General features: G+C 45.2%; 1 protein-coding gene across 1 annotated transcript in view; it reads left to right on the top strand.

Annotated features, from left to right (window-relative positions):
• BTBD8 (BTB domain containing 8) overlaps positions 1-20,962 on the top strand; it is a 99,731-nt gene that overhangs the window by 30,705 nt on the left and 48,064 nt on the right. Inside the window, exons 8-10 of the mRNA XM_056526726.1 lie at positions 6,070-6,158; positions 11,134-11,236; positions 18,644-18,832. Coding sequence (XP_056382701.1) covers positions 6,070-6,158; positions 11,134-11,236; positions 18,644-18,832 — 381 coding nt within the window. The remainder of the gene's footprint in view (positions 1-6,069; positions 6,159-11,133; positions 11,237-18,643; positions 18,833-20,962) is intronic.

The raw sequence follows: 20,962 nt of genomic DNA, 5'->3' as shown, positions 1-20,962 counted from the left end.
TGTGTGTGTATATATATATATGTGTATATGTGTGTGTGTGTGTGTGTGTGTGTATATACACACACACACACACACACACACACCAAAAAGATTGCTGCAGCACACTGAAGTCAAAGTGCTACGTCTCGACCACCCATGTGGCCTTTTTCAAGCATATACAAACAATGACCAGTGGTAGTATAAATATTGTATCCAATAAAATCACAATTGCAATCAGTTATACAAAAAATGTGAAATAATGTATACCTAAAATAATTTAAAGTGCATAGACTTAGTGCAAATTCAATACAGTTAGTCATACGGCCATTATGGCAATAGTGTCAGGTATACAGAAGTGCATAGATATTAATAAGATAATTGAAACCCAGGTGAAAAATAATCATAAATAATTGCAGGGAGGAAGGGGAAAGCAAAACCGGCATCACTCACTCACCCATCCATGACGGCGAACTTCATGTGTGAGATGGCGTGCGCATACCGCGCATGCGCAAACACTCAAAGTCTGTAGATAGTCGCCGGCAGCGCGTCACAGGCAGTGCGCGCTGTCGGACTTCAGATCAGGTGATGAACCGGAGCCAATTGGGAACAGCCACGTCAGGATCACTTGTGGCAACAAAGGTCACATGATCGCAAGCCTTGCATACCGACCGGGTGTAATTTACACTAGCCATCTTGACTGTTGGCATAAGGATGGGCAAATACCAGATGTATGAATAAGTTATAATAAAGAAAAGAGTAAACCAAGAATGGACTATGGACTGGCAGATGAGATATTCACACATCCACACTGAAAATGGAACAGTCTCACCGCACAATTTAATGCTTTACGTCCCGTGGGACTACAACTCCCAGCACAACCTGTCATCTAACGCATGGCAGGGTTGTCACCCCGATGCCAGCAAGGAATCAGCCTAATGTACCCCTGACATGGTAATTGGGGTGGGAGTGAGCCCCACACCTGGGACGGAGAACTTTAATGTATTCTCTGGGGTGTGCTACATAAAGACATACATACAGGATTGCACATAGTCCAAATAGTCCTAAAGTTAGATATAAACATAGATATAAATAAAGTAACTTCCTTTATTAAAGGCTGCAGATGTTATAAAGAAGATGGGCATACTTCACATATGGCTCCGAGCAAAAACCCAAAAGAAAAAACATATATAAGACAATTTACTAAATTTGAAAAAATGGTATTGATTGGAGTTGATAGCCGGTTGCTCCTCCTCAGTCACTGCAAGAAATAAAAAAAAAAAAAAAAAATTTTGCCATCAAAATCACAATGTACCAATCAGAAAACATTAAATCTAAATGCCAGACTGCATTATTTAGCATAATATATCTGAGATGTAACTGTATAGTCTACATTCAGTCCATGAGGACGCAATGTTTTTAATCTATGTATCCATTCTAATTCTCGACGTCTAAGTTTGCTCTCTTGATCACCCCCTCTCTTCAACGGTGGGATGTGGTTGAGCAAAAAAAAACTTAAGATCCTTTTCTGTATGGTTTAACTCCATGAAATGTTTCGACACGGGCAGGTCAGGTCTATCTTTCTGTACCCAATCACTGGACCTGATGAAGATGGGGTCCCGCCCCTTGAAACGCGTTGTCCGTTTGTCTTTGTTTTCACAATAGTTTTTTTTATATTCCTAAATCGTGTCTGTTCCATTTGACTGAGTGGAAGACCAACCATCCCAAGTAGAGCGCCTTACCGCACCTGCTTTTTTTTTTTCACTGTCACAGCTACTGTATCCCGCATTTACGAGACCGTCCAGGGGTCTTCCAGGACAGAGTTGTGCCAGCAGCACTCCTGGAATCCCTATCACTGCTTCGGCCACAAGCACTACATGGTGTTGTGCGAAAGTACAACACCTAAAGGTGAGCAAGACCACTTCTTATGTGACATATATTGTCAACAGGAGTAACGGCACACTGCTGCGCTTCGAATTTGTTTCCTTTTTTTTTTTCCATATTCTGCACGTATCGCCTTCTCCAGGGGCGGTCGTTTCTTCACCTCCACTGGCAGGTCGTCACGATGCGAGTCTCCTGGGTTGGGGAGGTGTGTTTTTGGACCGAATGGTCCAGGGTCACTGGTCCCCTCAGGAGGCTCACCTCACAATCTTCTGGAGCTCCGTGCCACTTTTCTCTGTCTCCTACACTGGGCCAAGGTCATTGCCATTACCTCCATTTAGGAGGGTCTCCGAGCTGGCTGCTCTCTCGTCGCTCTTCCTTCTTGGTCCTTCATCAGGACAAGTTTGTCTTTCAGCCACCTCCCTCCTTCTTGCCCAACATTTTTTCCTCCTTTCACATGAATGAGGAGATCGTTCTCCCTTCATTTTGTCCGGCTTGATTCAACTCCTAAGGAGCGTTCCCTCCATTGTCTGGATGTGGTTCGAGCTGTCTGGATCTATTTTTCCATCACCTCCTCTTTCAGGCAAGGTTATCCCTTCTTTGTGATTCCGGAGGGTTGTCGCAAGGGTCTTCCTGCTTCCAAGGCGACCATCTCGCGGTGGATACATTCCGCCATCTCGGAATTGTACCAGCGAAAAAGGAAGGTCCCACCTTTTCGGGTCACTGCGCATTCCACACGTTCCGTTGGGACTTCTTGGGCGCTACACTATAGGGCTTTGGCCTTAAAAGTCTGAAAGGCGGCCACCTGGTCGTCCTTGCATACTTTAACCAGGTTCTACCAAGTGCACACTTTTGCGTCCGTGGACGCCGGTTTAGATCGCAAGGTGTTGCAGGCGGCAGTGGCTCAGTCTTCTGCCTGATTCTGTTTTGGTATTTTTTCCACCCCGGGGACTGCTTTGTACGTCCCACGGTCTGTGTCCTCCAATGGAGAAGACCGAGAGAAGTAGATTTTTTTTTTATGCTTACCGTTACACAGCACCAACCCATTTTTTTGTGTTTATGGTTCGGTTTTCGGTCCAAGGATTGTGTTCGGTTCTTTTTCTCTGGTCCCCTTGGACACCTGCTGGTTTTCTTTTTCTGTCGGTCCTCTCCTACTGCTTTGGGATTAAACTGATGAGCTCAGTCAGTAGGCGGGGTATATCCTGCCAGGAGGGGCGAATTTCTTTTTGTATGCCTAGTGTCAGCAAGATATACCTACGGTCTCTGTGTCCCCCAGTGGATCCTCCGAGAAAGATTTTACGGTAAGCATAAATTGGTTAACTCCTGACCTGTCACAAAAAGTCATTTTGTACTTGCAAATACCATATTTCTGTAGAATATTCTGGGCACGGAAGCCTTGGCATGTATACTTAAATGGGTCATGGCAGCAGTACCTTGTATCACCCTTACGTATCGTACTATACTCGAACGTACACTTTAAGGAGTTCTGTAGTGAAAGATAACTTATCCCCTATCCAAAGGATAGGGGATAAGGTATAGATTGCAGGGGTCCGACCTCTTGGACCCCCACGATCTCCTGAATGGAGCCCAGGCAGTCTGCTGGACGCCACCTCCATATATCCCATAGAAATACATGGAGGGGGGGGCGTGTCGACCGTGGCTTCCTGTGGTGGTCGGAGCGTCCGCTTCCAGCAGACTGCCGCGTCCCAGTTCAGGAGATCACGGTGGGTCCCAGCGGTCGGATCCCCCACAATCCTATAACTGATGTTTCACTGCACTACTCCTTTTAATTTATGATAATCCAGTCTACAGGTAGATTCTTAAAATTAAATAAATCATCCTTCATTATATTTATTTTGCAAAGGTGGCAGTTATGTTAATCCGCCTCCCAAAAAATGGAAAGGAAAACTATCAAAAATTCATATATATTTTGAAATGGTACCAATAAAAAGTGTTTTTTTTTTTTTAACCCAGTAAGGCCAAAATACGAAAATTTTATGCGTCATTTCAACAGTTTTTTGTGCTAAAGTAAATGTGAAGAATAAAACTATATTATAGATTTCGTATCACTGTATTTGTGCTGACAGGACAAATGTGTAATTTTTACAGTGCGGTGAGCAGCGTAAATAAAAGGAAACAAAAAACAAAGCAAAAAAATCACATTTCATAAATGAACCGACAAGATGAAAGAACCAAAAAATGGTGGAAATTAAAAAGTACAACTGGAATTGTCAGCTGTGCCTATGGAAAAATAAATAGTTACGGCACTTGGGAAAATTAAAAAAAGAAGGGGTTAATGAACATAACAGGTGTGAAAAATAAATAAATAAATTTGCATAAATCCACAAATAGAGGCTATGGGAAGAGGCCTGTGAAAAATGAGCGATCTGATTGGTTGCTATGGGCAACAGCACCCACCACTCTTCCTCTACACAGGTTTTGATAAATCGCACCCTATGTTTGCGTAAGTATTCACCCCCTATTACTTTTGAAAGTGCAAAATACCTTTTTATTGTGACACAAACAATGAGAGCAAAAAAGTTGTTGAATGCGTAAGTATTTTTGAGATTTCACAGTAAAGGGGGTGAATTCTTTTTTGCACTCAACACTTTTTTTTTTTTTTTTTTTTTTTTAGATTTTTATTTGTAAATAGTTTTGAAATTGAATCATACACCCCCCCCCCCCCCCGCCCCCCCATTTCCAAATAATGAACTATTCTGTGTTGGTCCATCAATGTAAAATAAAAAGTCCAAGAGGGGTGAATACTTATGAAAGGCAATGTGACGAGCTGGGGGTTGGACCAATGCTCAGCCATAGCTTCAGTGGGATAACTTTTTCACATAAATAGAATTATATCTATTTAGACAGTGTGTGTATATATGTACAGTGACCCCTCGACCTACGATGGCCCCGACATACGATCATTTCAGCATACGATCACTCTCAGAGGCCATCGCATGGTGAAGGCAGCATCAACATTCAATGCTTTTGTATGTCAGGGCCATCGCATAAACGGCTATCCGGCAGCGCAGACTGCTTCAGCTGCCACCGGATAGCCATTTACGGTGCCCCGTGTGGTCCGCTGGCGATCACTTACCTGTCCTCGGGGCTCTGGCGCGTCCTCTTCGGGATCCCCTGCATCATCTGCGCTCTCCATCGTCGTCATAATGTCGCTGCGCGCACCGTCCCGTCATCCAATAGGAGCGGCGTGCGTAACGACGTGATGGCGGCGACGGAGAGCGAGGATGCCGGGGAAGCAGAGGCCTTGCCGGAATGTCGGGGACACCCCGGGGACGCGGCGACAGCGATGGAAGGCGACATTCAGGGCAGCGGTGACGAGCGGTGACGGTCCGGAGCGGCGGGGACAGGTGAGTATAACCTCCAATAACAGTGGTCTTCAACCTGCGGACCTCCAGATGTTGCAAAACTACAACTCCCAGCATGCCTGGACAGCTGTTGGCTGTCCGGGCATGCTGGGTGTTGTAGTTTTGCAACATCTGGAGGTCCGCAAGTTGGAGACCACTGTCCTATACTTTACATTGCATGGATCCCTCAACATACGATGGTTTCAACAAACGATGGTCCAGTTGGAACGGATTACCATCGTATGTTGGGGGAGCACTGTGTGTGTGTGTGTGTGTGTGTGTGTGTGTGTGTGTGTATGTATGTATATGTATATATATGTATGTGTATATATATATATATATATATATATATATATATATATATATATATATAATTATAGTGTGTGATAGATATATATATATAAACCAATGTTGTGCACTTCATTGTTGGTACAATGTTGTGTCCACCTTGTGCCCATCTGACGCCACGGCTGCAGGAGAGTGATGTTTGTGGCCCCATTAGACGTGGCGCACTCACCACTCCTTTACCGGAGTCCAGTGTGTGTTATCCTGCAGAGACCCCCTTATATGTGTCCTAGCGTCACTGCTGTGCGGGTAAACAGCGGGTGGGAGCGCCCGTCTCTCTGCTCTATAGATGCCCTTTGTTTTCTGGTAACAATAATCTTGTTTCTTGAGCCGGATCTGTAGGAAGTAAAACCATTTCACACCCTTCATCTCCAGCAGATCGTGGGAATTGTTTGTTGCGGATAAAGTTAAGAAGATTTAACTTTATTGATTTCGTATATATCATAGACTTGATGTTGTCTCTTATCTCCGGTGATTGATTTCTCGGTTTCTGTTGTTTCAGCCTGTAATCGGGATGCAGCAGTCCGTCCTGGAGTGTCTGTATATCGCTCATTCCGTGCAGGAGGAGCCTCTGTATACGTCTTGTATGCGGTGAGTACACCAGGATATATACGGTCGTGTATTGCTGCTGTAGTCTGTGTGAAGATCTTTATGTTGTACATCTTGGCAAAACAATTGTTTTTCTAATACACTTCTTTGTTCACATTTTATTAACGAAAAAGGCCTTTGGAAATCCCAGCACTAGGGGTCCCCATACCTCCTGGGACACTAATGAGTCCTACAGCAGCATGAGATTGTCCAAGGGTCATGGACATGAGATGGCTGATTGACAAGGCTGCAGGAGGAGCACAGTCTGCAGCAACCCTGCTGTAACAGAGTTTTACCAATCATGTGCCTCCAGCTGTTGCAAAACTACAACTCTAAGCATCCCTGGCCAGTCAAAGGATGTGAGGGCAAGCTGGGAGTTGTAGTTTTGCAAAAGCTGTAGGCACACTGCTGTAAAAAAAAAAAAAAAAAAGTTATCCAAACACTGTACCTCCAACTATTCCAAAACTGCAAGTCCCAGCATTATAGGACTGGCAAAGGATGATACACAGATGAACAGAAAATGTATGCATATAAAACCACTGTACTTTTAGCATTAAACTGTTGCACTCATTTAAGAAGATGTAAGTTATACACTCACCATATTGTATTTGGTGATAGAGTACAGGCAATCTCCAATAATCATTGTGTGTGTGTGTACAGCATAAAACCAGAGAGGAAAGGGTTAGAGTGCTGCCAGGCTTGCCCCCCTAGAGTAGTAAGTCAGCAGAGTGAGGGAGAAGGGGGAGTCATCCCAGCTCAGGCGAGAGAGGGGCACGCCCCTTCATTTGGAGAGATAAAAAAGACATTAAGCAGTTGTAATATGCACTTTTGTAGTGAAATATCAGCAATGGAGACATTAAAATGACATGTACTTGTTCAGGATGAGGCACTGAGTGTGTTACTGATGGTAGCCTTTGTTACATTGGTCCCAGCTCTCTGCAGGTCATTCACTAGGTCCCCCGTGTGGTTCTGGGATTTTTGCTCACCGTTCTTGTGATCATTTTGACACCATGGGGTGAGATCTTGCGTGGAGCCCCAGATCGAGGGAGATTATCAGTGGTCTTGTATGTCTTCCATTTTCTAATAATTGTTCCCACAGTTGATTTCTTCACACCAAGCTGCTTGCTTATTGCAGATTCAGTCTTCCCAGCCTGGTGCAGGTCTACAATTTTGTTTCTGGTGTTCTTCGACAGCTCTTTGGTCTTGGCCATAGTGGAGTTTGGAGTGTGACTGTTTGAGGTTGTGGACAGGTGTCTTTTATACTAATAACAAGTTCAAACAGGAGCCATTAATACAGGTAACAAGTGGAGGACAGAGGAGACTCTTAACCTCTTAAGGATGCAGGGCGTACCTGTACGCCCTGTGCCTGGTCCTGGTATAAAACACGGGGCCACGCCGTGACCCCGCGTCATACCAAGTCAGTCCCGGTGGCTAATGACAGCCGGGACCCTGGGCTAATAGCGTGCGGCACAGATCATTGTGCTGCACGCTATTAACCCTTTAGACGTGGTGTTCAAAGTTGATCGCCGCATCTAAAATGAAAGTAAAAGCTTCCTGGAAGCGCAGTCAGGCTAATCGGGACCATCACAAGTAAATCACGATGTCCCGATCAGCTAGAACACGAGCGGAGGTCCCCTCACCAGGGGGGGCTATAACACTGCAAAAAAATGTATTAGGGAAGGGGTTAAATGATCTTTATTAAAGTAAGAATCACCCCCCCCCCCTTTTCCCATTAAAAAAAGACAAAAAAAAAAACTGTAAATAAACGTGGTATCGCCACGTGCGGAAATGTCCAAACTATAAAATTAGTTAATTAAACTGCACAGTCAATGGCGTACGCGCAAAAAAATTCTAATGTCCAAAATAGCGTATTTTTGGTCACTTTTTAGATCATGAAAAAATGAATAAAAAGCGATCAAGAAGTCCGATCTATATAAAAATGATACCGATAAAAACTTCAGATCACGGCGCAAAAAATGAGCCCTCGTACTGGCCCGTATGCGGAAAAATTAAAAAGTTATAGAGGTCAGAAGATGACTATTTTAAACGTATAAATTGTAGTTATGATTTTTATTTTTATTTTTTAGAAGTAATACAAAATCAAACCTGTATAAGTAGGGGATCATTTTAACCATATGGACCTACAGAATAAAGATAAGGTGGAAGCCCCCAAATTACAAAATGGTATTTTTTCTTCAATTATGTTGCAAAATGAATTTTTTTTTTCCGCTTCGCCGTGCATATTTTGGTAAAATAACTAATGTCACTGCAAAGTAGAATTGGTGGTGCAAAAAAAGTCATTATATGGAATTTTATGTGCAAAATTGAAAGCGTTATGATTTTTAGGTGATGAGGAAAAAATGAAAATGCAAAAACGGAAAAACCCTGCTTCCTTAAGGGGTTAAAGAAAAATGTACTGTCTGTGAGAGCCAGAAATCTTCCTTGTTTGTAGGTGACCAAATACTTATTTTCCACCATAATTTGCAAATAAATTCTTTAGAAATCAGACGATGAGATTTTATGGATTTTTCCTCATTCTGTCTCTCATAGTTGAGGTTATAACCTATGATGATAATTACAGCCTCTCATCTGTATAAGGGGGAGAACTTGTATAATTGGTGGCTGACTAAATACTTTTTTGCCGCACTGTATATTTCCTGATCCCATATAGATAGAGCTGGAGGGGAGGTGTATAACTACTATATATCCTGATCCCATAGAAATAGCAGCAGTATACAGATAGAGCTAGGGGGGAGGTGTTTAATTAATTACTATGTATCCTGATCCCGTATACATAGAGCTGGAAAGAGGTTTATAACTACTGTATATCCTGATCCTATAGAGATAGCAACAGCAGCAGCATACAGATAGAGCTGGAAGGGAAGGAGTCACATTAAACACTGATTTTATGTGGGTTAGACTGGCGATCACATGACCCAGTAACAGTAATAAAAAAAAAAAAAACATGGACAAAGCTGAGCTGGAATAAAACAGGTGGCGTTGTAGACCGTGTGTGTGTATGTTGGGCGGGACCCTGGAGTGCTTCTTTAATAGGGTGAGTTCACGGGCATCGGACAATTGGCCGTTGTGTAGCAGAATTTTTTGACTCTTCATTCCAGATCATCTATCACAACCACTTCAACTCCTGAAAAAACCATAGTGTTTTCACGGCGGAGCTTCAGATGAATATTGCAACGCTGCACAATCTCTGTTCGCTGGGACCCCTGCGGTTTCCGTGCAGCACCCGGCTTTCTCTGCTGGGCTGCTGCTCCAGTCTCGGAAGCCTCTTTGTTTCCGTAACTGTAGATATGACATCATGCCACGCCCCCACATGCTATCACGACACGCCCCCTCCATTCTGTCTATGGGAGGACTGACTGGAGACCAGGGCTGTGGAGTCGGAAGAAATTTTGGATATCTGGAGTCGGCAAACAATACACAGACTCCGACTCCAACTAAATTTAGATGTCCCAATTCACAAAAAGTTATAATTAATGACTTCTCTACTTTAAGAATAAAGACCAATGCATGCAGTGCCTCACGTAACCGCAAAACGAACACGTTAAGTGACTGTGAAGAAGCTTTTCATGTGCTTTACTATATGGCACGCAACACACAATTAGGAGCGGCAATACTTATACTTTCCATAGTGTTGTGTTCTGCTGTTACAGGGAACCCATGGGTAACCTAGCCTCTCACTGATAAGAGGTTAAGGAAATATGTTTTTTGCAGGACTAGAGACACTTGAATAAGTGAAGGGAATGGAGGGTGAATATTTCAAGACTGAAGCTGTAAACCATTGGAAAAACTGCTGCCATTCAGCTAAGGCTATAAAAACTTGTAAACTCGATTGTTAGCTTAAAGGGGTACTCCGCACCTAGACATCTAATCCCCTATCCAAAGGATAGAGGATAAGATGTCAGATCGCCGGGGTCCCACTGCCCTATCTTCAGCAGCAGATCAGCACACAAACTGTTCAATACAGTAGACTGTTGGCTTCCCAGCCAGTAGTCCTGTGGTAATGACAGGTATGTTGCCTTTCTTTCCTTCAAGGAATGTATAAAATACATTCACATATTAATACAGAGGAGTCGGAACATTTATCTACCGACTCCACAGCCCTGCTGGAGACGTGATGTCATGCCACGCCCCCTCCATTCATGTTTATGGCTGTCACGCCCCCTCCTGTAGACAGGAATGCAGGTGGTGTGGCATCAGTAGGGGACGTCACGTTCCCAGTCTCAGAAACGAAGAGGTTTCCGAGACTGATGCAGCAGCCTGGTATAGAATGCCGTGTGCTGCACTGAGATCGTGGGTGGTCCCAGCTGCGGGCCCGCTGCGATCAGACATCTTATCCCCTATAAAGGAGTACTTTACTGGAAAACATTTTTTTCTCTAAATCAACTGGTGCCAAAAAAGTTAGATTTGTAAATGACTAAATCTTAATCTTTCCAGTACTTATCAGCTGCTGTATGCTCCACAGGAAGTTTTTTTCTTTTTGAATTTCCTTTCTGTCTGACCACAGTGCTCTCTGCTGACACCTCTGTCCATGCCAGGAACTGTCCAGGGCAGGATGGGTTTGCTATGGGGATTTGCTCCTGCTCTGGACAGTTCCTGACACGGACAGAGGTGTCAGCAGAGAGCACTGTGGTCAGACAGAAAGGAAATTCAAAAAGAAAAGAACTTCCTCTGGAACATACAGCAGCTGATAAGTACTGGAAGGATTAAGATTTTTAAATAGAAGTAATTTACAAATCTGATTAACTTGCTGGCACCAGTTAAACTTAGAATATTTTTTCCAGTGGAGTACCCCTTTAAAATCAATGAGACTTGGCTGCAGCAGAATGTCCGTGCGGAATATGTGCACATGTGAACATAGCCTATGATTGCTGCAGACAGAGGTTTATCTATGTTTTAGAATAGTTCCGTTTTTTCACTGTGTTTTTGTCCTTTTTACTGTTTCTCCGCTGTATATTAGGTGGATTGAGAAGTATTTCGTAAAATGTTGGTCTGAGAGAAGCTTCGCCAATTTGCCGGCGGATTTGCAGGAAAGCTGCCTTAATGCTCTGGTCCAGTCGCTGGTGAGTAATAAATAATCCGATTGTCTTCATTATACGCCGAGGTGATCCGGCCGCATTGTTCTGGGCGGTTACGTTTTTACTTGGCTTTTGACTTCCCCCAGATGATGAGTTTTTTCTAACATATTAAATCTGACGCGATCGGCGATGCGTGTCGGGTCTAAACAGAGCGGGATTTGCCTTTGTATCCTATAAACGCTGCCAAGTCCTTTTTATTTGTGTCTGTATTTTTATAGTAACTTCTATGAGGCCTAAAGCGTTTCCTCAATGTCAGCGGAGAAAAAACCCCATAAAAAATGTGCCGCATCATAGACCCCGTACAGGCTGCTTATACAGCAGATGCGGCCGCTCGCCGGACAAACTGAATTATATATAATCTATTTATTCAGAGCAAAGTCAAAATTAGCTGCTAACTCAGTGATTCCGCGCCTGTCTATTGTTAACAAGGGATTCTAATTAGGTCACTGCCTCCAGGATCAAAGCTCTGTACCAGTAATGGGAGGACCCGCGTCTGCCAGTGACTGACATGTTTTACAATGTGCCGCAACGACGTCTCTGTGTTACTGTGACCTCTCTAGTCAGGGAGCTGCTCTAAATACATGTATATTGTCCTGTTTCCACGAATCTCTAGATCAGGGATTCCCAAATTTATTTTGGCTAAGTACCCCATAGCAGCCCATTTTCAAAAGTTATACCACCAATATAGTTTTAGGCCCCCTTACTGCCCCCATATCGTTAAAGGCACACCACTCTGCCCCATTTAGGTGTATGCCCCCTCTGTGACCCCATATAGTTGTAGGCCCTCCTCTGTGACCCCATATCGTTGTAGGCCCTCCTCTGTGACCCCATATAGTTGTAGACCCCCCTCTGTGACCCCATATAGTTGTAGACCCCCCTCTGTGACCCCATATAGTTGTAGACCCCCCTCTTTGACCCCATATAGTTGTAGGCCCCCCTTCTGTGACCCCATATAGTAGTAGGCCCCCCCCCTCTTTGACCCCATATAGTAGTAGGCCCTCCCTCTGTGACCCCATATAGTAGTAGGCCCTCCCTCTGTGACCCCATATAGTAGTAGGCCCCCCCTCTGTGACCCCATATAGTTGTAGGCCCCCCTCTGTGACCACATATAGTTGTAGGCCCCATAGCAGTAGATTCCAGGCCTGGAGGAGCAGTGGAGCACGGAAGCTGATGCGGTGCCCGAGCTTTATCTCCTCCTGCTCTGCTCCTCAGGGCAGCGACATCAGCTTACTGCCCCCATATTGTTAAAGGCACACCACTCTGCCCCATTTAGGTGTATGCCCCCTCTGTGACCCCATATAGTTGTAGGCCCCCCTCTGTGACCCCATATAGTTGTAGGCCCCCCTCTGTGACCCCATATAGTTGTAGACCCCCCCTCTGTGACCCCATATAGTTGTAGGGCCCCCTCTGTGACCCCATATAGTTGTAGGGCCCCCTCTGTGACCCCATATAGTTGTAGGGCCCCCTCTGTGACCCCATATAGTAGTAGGCCCCCCTCTGTGACCCCATATAGTAGTAGGCCCCCCTCTGTGACCCCATATAGTAGTAGGCCCCCCTCTGTGACCCCATATAGTCGTAGGCCCCCCTCCTGTGACCCCATATAGTAGTAGGCCCCCCTTCTGTGACCCCATATAGTAGTAGGCCCCCCCTCTTTGACCCCATATAGTAGTAGGCCCTCCCTCTGTGACCCCATATAGTTGTAGGCCCCCCCCCCTCTGTGACCCCATATAGTAGTAGGCCCCCCCTCTGTGACCCCATATAGTTGTAGGCCCCCCTCTGTGACCACATATAGTTGTAGGCCCCATAGCAGTAGATTTCAGGCCTGGAGGAGCAGTGGAGCACGGAAGCTGATGTGGTGCCCGAGCTTTATCTCCTCCTGCTCTGCTCCTCAGGGCAGTGACATCAGCTTACTGCCCCCATATCGTTAAAGGCACACCACTCTGCCCCATTTAGGTGTATGCCCCCTCTGTGACCCCATATAGTTGTAGGCCCTCCTCTGTGACCCCATATAGTTGTAGGCCCCCCTCTTTGACCCATATAGTTGTAGGCCCCCCTCTGTGTAGGCCCCCCCTTCTGTGACCCCATATAGTAGTAGGCCCTCCCTCTGTGACCCCATATAGTAGTAGGCCCTCCCTCTGTGACCCCATATAGTTGTAGGCCCCATAGCAGTAGATTCCAGGCCTGGAGGAGCAGTGGAGTACGGAAGCTGATGCGGTGCCCGAGCTTTATCTCCTCCTGCTCTGCTCCTCAGGGCAGCGACATCAGCTAGTACCAGCAGCCACTGCTCATTTCTCTTAAAGTGGCCCTCTGCCAAGACCAGGCAGCTGCCATTTTTCTTGTACACCCCAACCTCCAGGAAAACTGCTAAGTACCCCTAGTTGGGAACCACTGCTCTAGATCGATGTTTCCCAACCAGGGTGCCTCCAGCTGTTCCTTAGCTACAATGTCCATCTTGCCCGGACAGCCATTGGCTGTCCAGACATGCTGGGAGTTGTAAATTTGCAACAGCTGGAGGCACCCTGGTTGGGAAACGCTGACCTAGACCATACGCTATAACCCACACCACACTGCAGAAGTCAGGGAGTATTCTGGCTTTATACATCTTATCCCCTATCCGAAGGATAATTGCAGTGGTCCCGCTGCTGGGACCCCCGTCATTCTGTGCCAGGCGCTGCCTCCAAGATGTGATGTCACGGCCACGCCCCCTTGTGAAGTCACACCACGCCCCCTCCATTTCTAAGGGAGGGGGCGTGGCCATGATGTCATGTCTCGGAGGCAGCACCCAGCACTGGGTGTCAGCCATCGCTTCCTGTGGTGATCGACACTGCTCCATTAAGGAGGAGAGCCAGGGCGCAGTGCGGGAGATCTGACATGGTGCAGGACCTGCCTGCGCAGCCAATCACTGACTGGGACAGGATACAGCTGCAGCCAATGATTGGCTGAACCGGCAGATCCTGCACCAAGTTCTCATCTTGAAAGGAGACAGAAGATCGGGGACTGTATGGAGGCTGGTAGGAGCTGCTGGACCAGGGATGGGTAAGTATAACTTATTTCACTTTTTTTTATTTTTTTTTCTTTAGTTTACTTTTTTCACAGCTGGAGGTCCACAGTTTGGAGACAACTTATTCTGTAGCAGATGTCCCGGCATGCTGGGATTTGTAGTTTTGCAACAGCTGAAGGGCCACAGTTTGGAGAGGACTGCCTTTAAAGCAACAGAAAAGGTAAAGCAGCTACAAATTGCCAGCATATCCGGACAGCCAGTGTGCCTCCAGCTGTTACAAAACTACAACTCCCAGCATGCCCGGACAGCCAACGGCAGCCGCGATGTGTGAGTATACTGCACATCGCGGTGTGTCTGCTTGTAATGGCGTATTGCCGCTCTGAGCAGGCACAGCTATAGGCACCCTGTAGTGGTCCTTCGGCGGCGGATCCGCAGCATAAAATACGGTGTTTCGCTCGTCTGAACGTACCCTTAGGCTGCATTCACACATGTCCGGCCTAAAACTGATGCCACAACTTATGACAACGTGCATCAGTTGTTTCTGGCGTTCATCATTTCTGGATGCCGGACGTTGAAACACAGCAAGATGTTTGTCCGGCGTTCAGACTGTTAGCGACGGGACCCCGCGATCATACCTCTTATCCCCTGTCCTTTGGGTAGGGGATAAGATGTTTAAAGCCGGAATATCACTTGAAGTCTATGGGGCTGTCTAGTGAAGCTGGATGGAGATTGCTGCAAGCTGAGGAGTGAAGAGCGCGGTCTGCTCCTAGGTCAGAGACTAGATCCAAGAAGCGCATCACCCTCTGCTGAGGGAGGAGTCGGGGAGCTGCAGAGACAACACCACACCGATAATGAGGGCCACACAACTTCCTGTCAATGTGTGATCACATTATATTAGGGAGTTAACCCCTTAAGGACCCGGGGTTTTTCAGTTTTTGCATTTTCGTTTTTTCCTTCTTGCCTTTAAAAAAAATCATAACTCTTTCAATTTTTCACCTAAAAATCCACATGATAGCTTATTTTTTGCGCCACCAATTCTACTTTGTAATGACTCAGACGGATCCCTCCAAGGAACAGCCCAGGATAAAGGCAGCGCACAAGACTTCAAAGGTAAAATGGTTTATTTACCCGGCATGCAACGCGTTTCGCTGGATAACCAGCTTCATCAATGCCTGATGAAGCTGGTTATCCAGCGAAATGCGTTGCATGTCGGGTAAATAAACCATTTTACCTTTGAAGTCTTGTGCACTGCCTTTATCCTGGGCTGTTCCTTGGAGGGATCCTTCTGAGTGCTTCACCTGTGTGTCCAGGAGCAGCTGCCGTTCTTCGCCCGTTGCAGGGTTACTTCACGCCTTCACCATAGTTGTACTTGGTCGCAGTACAACTATACTTGGTGAGCAAGTCTTCTTGTTTGTTCATCTTCTCTTTGCATTACGGTATCACACTAGGAGCGCTCTCCTTGTTTGTATATTACTTTGTAATGACGTCAGTCATTTTACCCAAAAATCTACGGCGAAACGGAAAAAAAAAATCATTGTGAGACAAAATAAAAAATAAATAAAAACGCCATTTTGTACATTTTGGGTCTTCCGTTTCTACACAGTACATTTTTCAGTAAAAATGACACATTCTCTTTATTCTGTAGGTCCATACGATTAAAATGATCCCCTACTTATATAGGTTTGATTTTGTCGTACTTCTGGAAAAAATCAAAACTACATGCAGGAACATTTATAAGCTTAAAATTGTCATCTTCTGACCCCTATAACTTTTTTTATTTTACCGCGTATGGATCGGTATGAGGGCTCATTTTTTGCACCGTGATCTGACGTTTTTAGCGGTATTATTTCTGTATTGATCAGACTTGATGATCACTTTTTATTCAATATAAAAAATGACCAAAAATACACTATTTTGGACTTTGGAATCTTTTTGCGTGTACGCCATTCACCGCGCCATTTAATTAACAATATATTTTTATAATTCGGACATTTCCGCACGCGGCAATACCACATATGTTTATTTTTATTTACACGGGTTTTTTTTTTTTTTTATGGGAAAAGGGGGGTGATTCAAACTTTTAATAGGGAAGGGGTTAAATGATCTTTCTTCACTTTTTTTTCACTTTTTTTTTTTTTGCAGTGTTATAGCTCCCATAGGGACCTATAACACTGCACACACTGATCTCTTACATTGATCAGTGGTTTCTCATAAGAAACCAGTGATCGATGATTCTGCCGCTTGACTGCTCATGTCTGGATCTCAGGCACTGAGCAGTCATTTGGCGATCGGACAGCGAGGAGGCAGGTAGGGATCCTCCAGCGGTCTTGTAAGCTGTTCGGGATGCCGCGATTTTGCAGCGGCTATCCCTATCAGCTCCCTGAGCTAACTGGCATGGTTTCACTTTCATTTTAGACGCAGTGTTCAACTTTGAACGCCGCGTCTAAAGCGTTAATAGCGCGCGGCACCGCGATCAATGCCGCGCGCTATTAGCTACAGGTCCTGGCCGTTGTTAGAGGCCGGGCCCGCCCCGCGTTATAGATCGGGAGCGGACTCGGCGTACAGGTACACCCTGGGTCCTTAAGAGGTTAAAGGTGTACTCCGGTGTAAAAAAAAATTTTCATCTCAACTGGCTCCAGAAAGTTAAACAGATTAGTAAATTACTTCTATTAAAAAAAAAAAACTAATCCTTCCAGTACTTATCAGCTGCTGAAGTTGAGTTGTTCTTTTCTGTCTGACCACAGTGCTCTCTGCTGACATCTCAGTCTGTCTCATGAACTGTCCAGAGCAGGAGACTTTTGCTGTGAGGGTTTTCTCTTACTCTGGACAGTTCCTGAGACAGATGTCAGCAGAGAGCACTGTGGTCAGACCGAAAAGAACTCAACTTCAGCAGCTGATAAGTACTGCAAGGATTAAGATTTTTTTAATAGAAGTAATTTCCAAATCTTTTTAACTTTCTGGAGCCAGTTTATATGAAATTTTTTTTTTCCACCGGAGTACCCCTTTTAACTATGGTTTTGTTTAAATACAAATTTCTGGTGCCGGAGTATCCCTTTAAACGCACAGGACTGCGTTATAATACCAGGCACTGCCCCTACTGAACGTGTGGATCTGGGGCATCATGGCCCCTACAGTCAGCTGACCGCGGGGGTGTGGAGAGTGCAGAAGATTTTGCAGGATAACCCCTTTAAAGGGGTACGGCGCCCCTGGACATCTTATCCCCTATGCAAAGGATAGGGGATAAGATGTCTATTCGCGGGGTTCCTGTCGCTGGTGACCCCCCACGATCTCGGCTGCGGCACCCCAGACATCCGGTGCATGAAGCAAACTTTGCTCCGTGCCGGATGACTGGTAATGCGGGGCGGAGGCTCGTGACTTCACGGCCCCATGACGCCCACTCCCATAGACTTGCATTGAGGCGGCGCGGCCGTGACGTCACGACCGGCGCTGCACCGACGCTCTAAACGAATGCCTGGTGCAGCAGGGAGATCACGATGGTCCCCAATGGCAGGCCCCCTTGATCAGACATCTTATCCCCTATCCTTTGGATAGGGGATAAGCTGTCTAGGGGTGGAGTACCCCTTAAAGGGGTACTCCGCTTGGGGGAAAAAAAAAAAATTAAATCAACTGGTGCCAGAAAGTTAAACAGATTTGTAAATGACTTCTATTAAAACATCTTTACCCTTCCAGTACTTTTTAGCAGCTTTATGCTAGAGGAAATTCTTTTCTTTTTGAATTTCTTTTTTGTCTTGTCCGCAGTGCTCTCTGCTGGCACCTGATGCCCGTATCAGGAACTGTCCAGAGCAGGAGCAAATCCCCATAGCAAACCTATGCTGCTCTGGACAGTTCCTGACAAGACAAAAAAAGAAATTCAAAAAGAAAAGAATTTCCTCTGTAGCATACAGCTGCTAAAAAGTACAGGAAGGATTAAGATTTTTAAATAGAAGTAATTTACAAATCTGTTTAACTTTCTGGCACCAGTTGAATAAAAAAAAAAAAAAAAAAAAGTTTTCCACCGGAGTACCCCTTAACTCCTGGAGAACCCCCTTTGAATATAACAAGTGCTGTATTCATCTCTACAGTGTATATTGTATAAAGTTCAGCGGCATATAAATGCGCAGTAAATCCGGTGGGAACCTTTTATAATGTGCCGTATGTCAGGGAACCGTTTACACCTTCTTTTTGTTATGACAGTTTGACTCTTTAGTGAGTGTCGGGCTGTCAGCACTGCAACATAATGCCACGTTCTGCACGGCGTCTATGGCGTCTGACATCCCACCAGACTGTCATATCATTATGTGCCTCCCCTTCCCTAATGTGTCGGGTGATCTCCTCCTCGTACGTTTCTTGTCGGATTCCTTCCGAGTGTCACAATCTTCTTTGTTCTCCAGTCTTACAGGAATGCCGCCTTTCTGTTGATGGAAAGTGACCGTCTGATCTGCAGTCTCCCTGGGGTGAAGTGGGCAGAAAGGGCCCAGAATCTGGCATCAGAACTACAGGAGGAATGTGTGAAATTTATGGTGGCAAACTTCTCGCAAATAATAAAAAGCCAAAGTTTTGCTCATTTGTTGCAGGTAAAATAAAAAACATTCTCTGTACTAACATTAGGAGATTCCTTTATGTCACAGAATATAAAATGTTTTTATTTCCTTTCCATAAATATTTCACTTTTTTTTTCACTCGAATCAGTTAAAAGTGGTTTATGTATTCTTGGGCCTTTTTAGTGCTGAGGATTCAGTACACACTTAAAGGGGTATTTCATGAAAAAGACATTATTATTATTATATATACCGTATTTTTCGCCGTATAAGACGCACTTTTTCTTCCCCAAAACTGGGGGGGGGGGGGAAGTTGGTGCTTCTTATATGGCAAATACACATTAAAATCCTGTCCTATGACGGCGGTCCCTGCGGCCATCAACGGTCGGGACCCACCGCTAATACAGAACATCACCGATCGCTGTGATGCCCTGTATTAACCCTTCAGATGTGGCGATCAAAGCTGAGCGCCGCGTCTGAAGCGAAAATAACACTAACCCGACTGCTCAGTCAGGCTGTTCGGGACCGCCGCGGTGAAATCGCGGAGTCCCGAACAGCTTACAGGACACCGGGAGGGACCTTACCTGCCTCCTCGGTGTCTTCTCCGTGCCGGGATCCCCTGCGCTCTCCTTCGACGTCATCACTTCGTCGCGCACGCCGTCCCGTCATCCAATAGGAGCGGCGTGTGTAGCGACATGATGACGGCGACTGAGAGCGTGGATCCCAGGGAAGAAGACGTTCGGAGCGTTGGGGACACGGCGACAGCGATGGAGTGACATCCAGGGCAGCGGTGACGGGTCCGGAGCGGCAGGGACACGTGAGTATTACCTCCTATACCAGTGGTCTTCAACCTGCGGACCTCCAGATGTTGCAAAACTACAACTCCCAGCATGTCCGGACAGCCAACGGCTGTCCGGGCATGCTGGGAGTTGTAGTTTTGCAACATCTGGAGGTCCGCAGGTTGAAGACCACTATTTGGTTCGGAATCTTTATTTTTTTAGATTTGGCACCTATAAATTGGGTGCGTCTTATACGCCGATGCGTCCTATAGGGCGAAAAATACGGTATATATATTTTTTTTTCATATTAACTGGCTCCAGAAAGTTTAAACAGATTTGTAAATTACTTCTATTAAAAAAATATTAATCCTTCCAGTACTTATCAGCTGCTGAAGTGCAATTGTTCTTTTCTGTCTGACCGCAGTGCTCTCTGCTGACATCTCTGTCCATGTCAGGAACTGTCCAGAGCAGGAGAGGTTTACTATGGGGATTTGCTCCTACTCTGGACAGTTCCTGACATGCACAGAGATGTCAGCAGAGAGCACTGCGGTCACACAGAAAAGAACAATTCCACTTCAGCAGCTGATAAGTACTGGAAGGATTAAGCTTTTTTTTTTTTTTTTTTTTTTTTTTTAAATAGAAGTAATTTACAAATCTGTTTAACTTTCTGGAGCCATTTGATATGGAAAAACATTTTTTTTTTCATGGAATACCCCTTTAAAGAGGTACTCCTGTGCCCCAGCCTTCTGAACCGGATCTTCAGAAGGCTGGGGCACGGGAGTACCCTTTAAAAAAGCTCTCCGGGATGTTTTTTTTTCTTGTATAGTATAGCAAAGGATATTATTAGAGAATACAGTAAATGTTCCTGTGTATGCCTTATGCTTAAAGGGGTACTCCACTGGAAAACTTTTTTCTTATTTATTAATTTTTTTTTAAAATCAACTGGTGCCAGAAAGTTAAACAGATTTGTAATTTTATTTCTATTTTAAAAATTGTAATCCTTCCAGTACTTATCAGCTGCTGTATGCTCCACAGGAAGTTGTGTAGTTATTTCCAGTCTGACCACAGTGCTCTCTGCTGATACCTCTGTCCATTTTAGGAACTGTCCAGAGCAGGAGAAAATTCCCATAGCAAACCTCTCCTGCTCTGGACAGTTCCTGACATGGACAGAGGTGTCAGCAGAGAGCACTGTGGTCAGACAGAAAGGAAATTCAAAAAGAAAAGAACTTCATGTGGAGCATACAGCAGCTAATATGTACGGGAAGGATTAAGATTTTTAAATAGAAGTAATTTACAAATCTGATTAACTTTCTGGCACCAGTTGATTAAAAAGAAAAATGTTTTCCAGGGGAGTACCCCTTAAAGTTAGGCCTCCTATATCAGTATCCGTCTT

The sequence above is a fragment of the Hyla sarda genome, chromosome 6 (genome assembly GCF_029499605.1).
Source record: "Hyla sarda isolate aHylSar1 chromosome 6, aHylSar1.hap1, whole genome shotgun sequence".
NCBI lineage: Eukaryota > Metazoa > Chordata > Amphibia > Anura > Hylidae > Hyla > Hyla sarda.
The sequence above is the reverse complement of the archived record's forward strand: the minus strand, read 5'-3'. Positions and strand labels throughout refer to the sequence as shown.